Raw genomic sequence first — 4,329 nt, 5'->3', positions numbered from 1 at the left:
ACGAGCTCGTGGACAAATGTTTTTTTTTGTTCCGAGAGAGGGAAAAACGCATTTACGCGTACCGTCAGGCCGGTCCTGGACGGTTATGCCAGACTCACCCGTGAAGCGGGAATACTCGACTAAAAAACCCTCTCTTTAGGACCATCCTCCGCATTATAGGCGAACACTCCCGGTATTACCTATCGAAGGAATTTCTTCAGGAAGTATTCGCCCAACAATACTGAGCTTTATAGCTCCAGTCAAGGGCGGCCAACGAAACACGACCGCCGCCCCATGCGATCCCGAGTCCACAACGCGATTGACCCGATTTCGCAGGTCACCCACGCACAGACCACGAACCGCAGGGCCACCGGTCGGTGGATAGTCCACGCGATAACAGACACGTCTAGCCAGTATAATCAAAGACACATATATAACCCCTAATGTTAAGAAAAGGTGGCTAGGTGTCCCCCCCCCCATTAATAAGAGAACTTACTGCTAATAAGCACATACTATTACGCTTTACACTCTACACCACCCAAAGCACAATAGATGTGGAAACGCAGACCGACCCAAAAGAGTGCGTCTCACAATACAACCAGGAGAGATAACTCACCCTATAACGCAATGAAAATATATACATATGTACATAGGAAAACACTGCAGGTGCACTAAAAACCAAGAACACGATCAAGGTTTGTTCGCGCATACCCGCTAGTCTGCAGTGTCAACTACATCGTTGAGGGCCGCCGGATCCCGATCGTTCATCTCCCGAGCCCTCTCTGCGTCTTCTTTTGCAAGCATAACTCTGGAAGAGAATTTGGAAAATGCTTTCCATTTCTCTTTCGTCTCCAGAGCAGCCGCCACGACTATTTGCAGCGTAAAGTCATCGTCAACCCCAAGATCACTTAGGAGTTCCTCGCGCTCCCCCGTCCAGGCTGGGCAGTGCACAAGAGTGTGCTCCGACGTATCCTCCGCGGCACCGCAATGATGACAGGTCGGATCGGCCGATTTACCAATTTTCCATAGGAAATGACTGAAGCAGCCATGACCGGACAAAAGCTGCGTCATGTGAAAGTGTACCTTTCCCCATCGTCTATTGAACCAGCGGGGCCACTCCGGGACGATGGCAGCCTTTGAGATAAGACCCGGTGGTTCATTACTCTCGAGCATAGCGCGCCATTGGTGCATGGTAACAACACGCTCTTCGTCCTTAATATCAATTAAAGCTTCCCCTTCCACGTCGCCAAGCCTACGCAAGTCACACAGTCTTCTGTATATTCTACCTCTTTCAAGGGCTAACAAATACCACGGGAGCTGCCTGGTAATAAGTGAGGCGGCATCGAAAGAAACAGTACGGTAAGCCGCACATATTCGAATTAGAATAGTTCGCTGCGACGCACGGAAAAGCCTGGCCGCTTCTCTTGACGCAGAGAGAGCATCGCACCAGATGGGCGCCCCGTACAGCGCAACCGACATCAATACATTAGCGTAGTCTTCGCTTGTTCTCGCATGGACCCCTCAGATTTGGCATTAATCTGCTGAGGGCAGCAGTAATCTTAGTAACCTTGTCACGGGTTTGCTTAAAGTGCTCCATGAACGTTAGCCTGGGATCAAGAAAAACTCCCAGATACTTCATCCGAGCCGACATTTTAACCAGGCTAGGACCAACGCGTATGATAGGATCAATCGGAACTCGGGTGCGCCCTCTAAACAAAACCGCGACGGTTTTGCCTGTAGCCACGGACAGACCCAAACAATCAATCCGCCGTAAAACCGCAGTAACCTGGTCATTAACTCTGGAGCGCATCACCTCGACAGACTTTGCAGTGCCAATGATCAGGGTGTCGTCGGCGTAACAAATTACTTTACAGCCAGGCTTAGGTCTAGTTTCCAAGATATAATTAAAAGCTATGTTCCACAAAAGCGGACCCAGCACTGATCCCTGCGGGACTCCGCAGGTCACTGGTCTCCGTTCGATCAGACCACTAGACACGCGATACTCCACTGTTCGTTGATGTAAATACGAATCAATGATTCGCCGCAGGTATTCGGGGTAACCCTTACGAGCGAGGGCCCAACGGATGGTCTCCCATGGCAGGGAATTGAATGCGTTCTTGATATCGAGACTAACGGCGATGGCAAAGCCATTAGCCCCGACACCCCGACGAATCGCCCCAAGAGCAGCATCCAGAGCATCGACAGTAGATCGACCCTCTCTAAAGCCAAACTGCGAAGTGGACAGTCCGGCACCTGCGGTGGCCTCCATATGTTCCAACAGTCTAGCTACGATAATCCGCTCAAAAGTTTTGCCAATCTCATCCAAGAGGCAAATAGGACGGGCCTTAATCTGTGGCCCGCTCGGCGCCTTGGGGATAAGCACGAGCTTGGCCCTGTTCCAAATACGGGGAAATACTCCGTCCCGCAGGCAGGCAGTGAAAGCAGCCGATAGTCGATTGGAGGCGACATCGGCGATCCTTCTCCATACCGCACAGCTCACGCCATCAGGTCCCGGGGCCGGGCTGCTCTTCTTCCTTTTGTGCAGGATGGCCCGGTGTACATCGAGCACACTCACATGATCCGCGGTGGTAAAGTGATTCCATCCCCTCCAGAGTTCCTCAGGCTCGTGAGTTTCCCCCTCCGGAAAGAGAGAATCCAGCAGTCCGCCCAAGGCATCCGAGTCCAAAGTCTCGGACAGGGCAGGCGACAAACTCCTCAGCCGACCCATGACCATGCGGTACGGGAGGCCCCAGGGATCATCGTCGACACCGCGTATAAGCTCTTTCCAAGCGCTGGATTTGGCACGACGAATCAGACCTCTAAGGAGCTTCCTTGCATCCCTGTATGCGTTTACAAGCTCGGGCTGGCCGTCATTCCGGGCATTAGATCTGGCCCTGGTCACTCTTCTTCGCGCCGCAATACAGACTCGTCTGGCGGACGCGATCTCGTAATTCCACCAGTACATTGAACGTCTGGGTGGTCGTGAACCGACTCTATGTGCAGCAACGTCGCACGAATCCGAGATCCAGTCCCGGATGTCCGCAGCCAGACTGTCGGGAGAGGCCTCGCAGTTCATCCCAGAGCTAAGGAAGTTAAAGGTGGAGCTTAGGAGCTCCGCATCCAAACCAATTAAGGACCAACGAGGGTAAGTATCCTTAGTTACTACACTACTCGCCATATCCCTACAAATCGAAAAGGATATCAGTCTGTGAGAGAGTTTCCATGTCACGCAGCACGCACCAATTTCTCACACGATCGGCGAACGACGCAGAGGCCCACGTTAGATCCACGATGGATGATCCCTGGGGCCGGACACATGTAAACCTAGTACCCACATTACAAAGGACCAAATCAAACTGGTCAGCCAAGCTACCCAGTATCTCTCCCCTTCTGTTGGTAGTAGGGGATCCCCACAAAACCGAGTGCGAGTTAAAATCCCCGCATACAACGACAGGGCAACCAGCCGATCCAATGGCATCGCAAAGTCTGTCAGTAAAAACTAAGAAGTCATTAATGGGCCGATTCGGTGATATATAAACTGAAATAACGCCAATTCCATTAACTCGAACGCCAACAATACCATTAGAACGGTAAAACGCAGTACAACTAAAGCTAGTGAAGTCAGGATTCCATTTAATGGCTGCCAACGAGTCTGAGCTGGAGAACCAGTGAGGATGATCGACCGGAATCCTCCACGGTTCAGACAGACAACATATTCCGATTCCGTTCTCAACCATGAACTGCATCATCAGGTCTTGAGATGCACGACAGTGGTTTGTGTTAATTTGAGTGAATTTAGCGATCATTGCCAGAGCCTGGTCCCATCCTCCGATCACGGTCACTCACAGCGGGACACACCAGTGTCCCCAGTCTATGATTACAGTTAAGGCCTCTCTCCTCGCAGATCACGCAATGAGGCATGGAGGCACAGGACTTAGAGTGATGCCCACCCTTACCACAATTGAAGCATGCCCCGGATCTATCGGCCTGCGAGGGGCACTGGTTCCGCACGTGGCCGAAGGCCCAGCAGCGATAGCACTGAACCGGCCGGGCCCTAAGCAGAATCACTCTGGCCATTGTCCAGCCAACACAAATGGAGCCCAGTGCGGCCAAGCGATTAGCCGCCACCAGGGGGCACTGGACCCAGACCGAAAATAGTCCGCCAGGAGTCCTCCTGAATGGACCGGTCCTAACATCACCCACCAAACAACCGCCATTGTCCACAATCACGGCTACCAGTTCGTCCGCGGAAACGGTGTCGTCCAGGCCCGAGATCCTAAGTTCGCCACGCGCAACCGGACGCGACACTACCGCTCCGGAGCCGAGAGACTCCTTGAGTTTAACCGCGAG

The 4,329-nt window shown here is 52.5% G+C and overlaps 1 protein-coding gene across 1 annotated transcript; it reads right to left on the bottom strand.

Annotated features, from left to right (window-relative positions):
* Nucleotides 1–693: 693 nt before the first annotated feature.
* Nucleotides 694–1,170, bottom strand: LOC105556006. Its single transcript, XM_012003061.1, has one exon. The coding sequence runs from the start codon at nt 1,168–1,170 to the stop codon at nt 694–696; it is 477 nt and encodes a 158-aa protein (XP_011858451.1).
* Between the last annotated feature and the right edge of the window lie 3,159 nt (nt 1,171–4,329).

This window comes from Vollenhovia emeryi, unplaced genomic scaffold, assembly GCF_000949405.1.
Source record: "Vollenhovia emeryi isolate VEMERY1.0 unplaced genomic scaffold, V.emery_V1.0 DF940450.1, whole genome shotgun sequence".
Taxonomy (NCBI): Eukaryota; Metazoa; Arthropoda; class Insecta; order Hymenoptera; family Formicidae; genus Vollenhovia; species Vollenhovia emeryi.
This window is presented reverse-complemented; position numbering and strand designations above follow the sequence as displayed.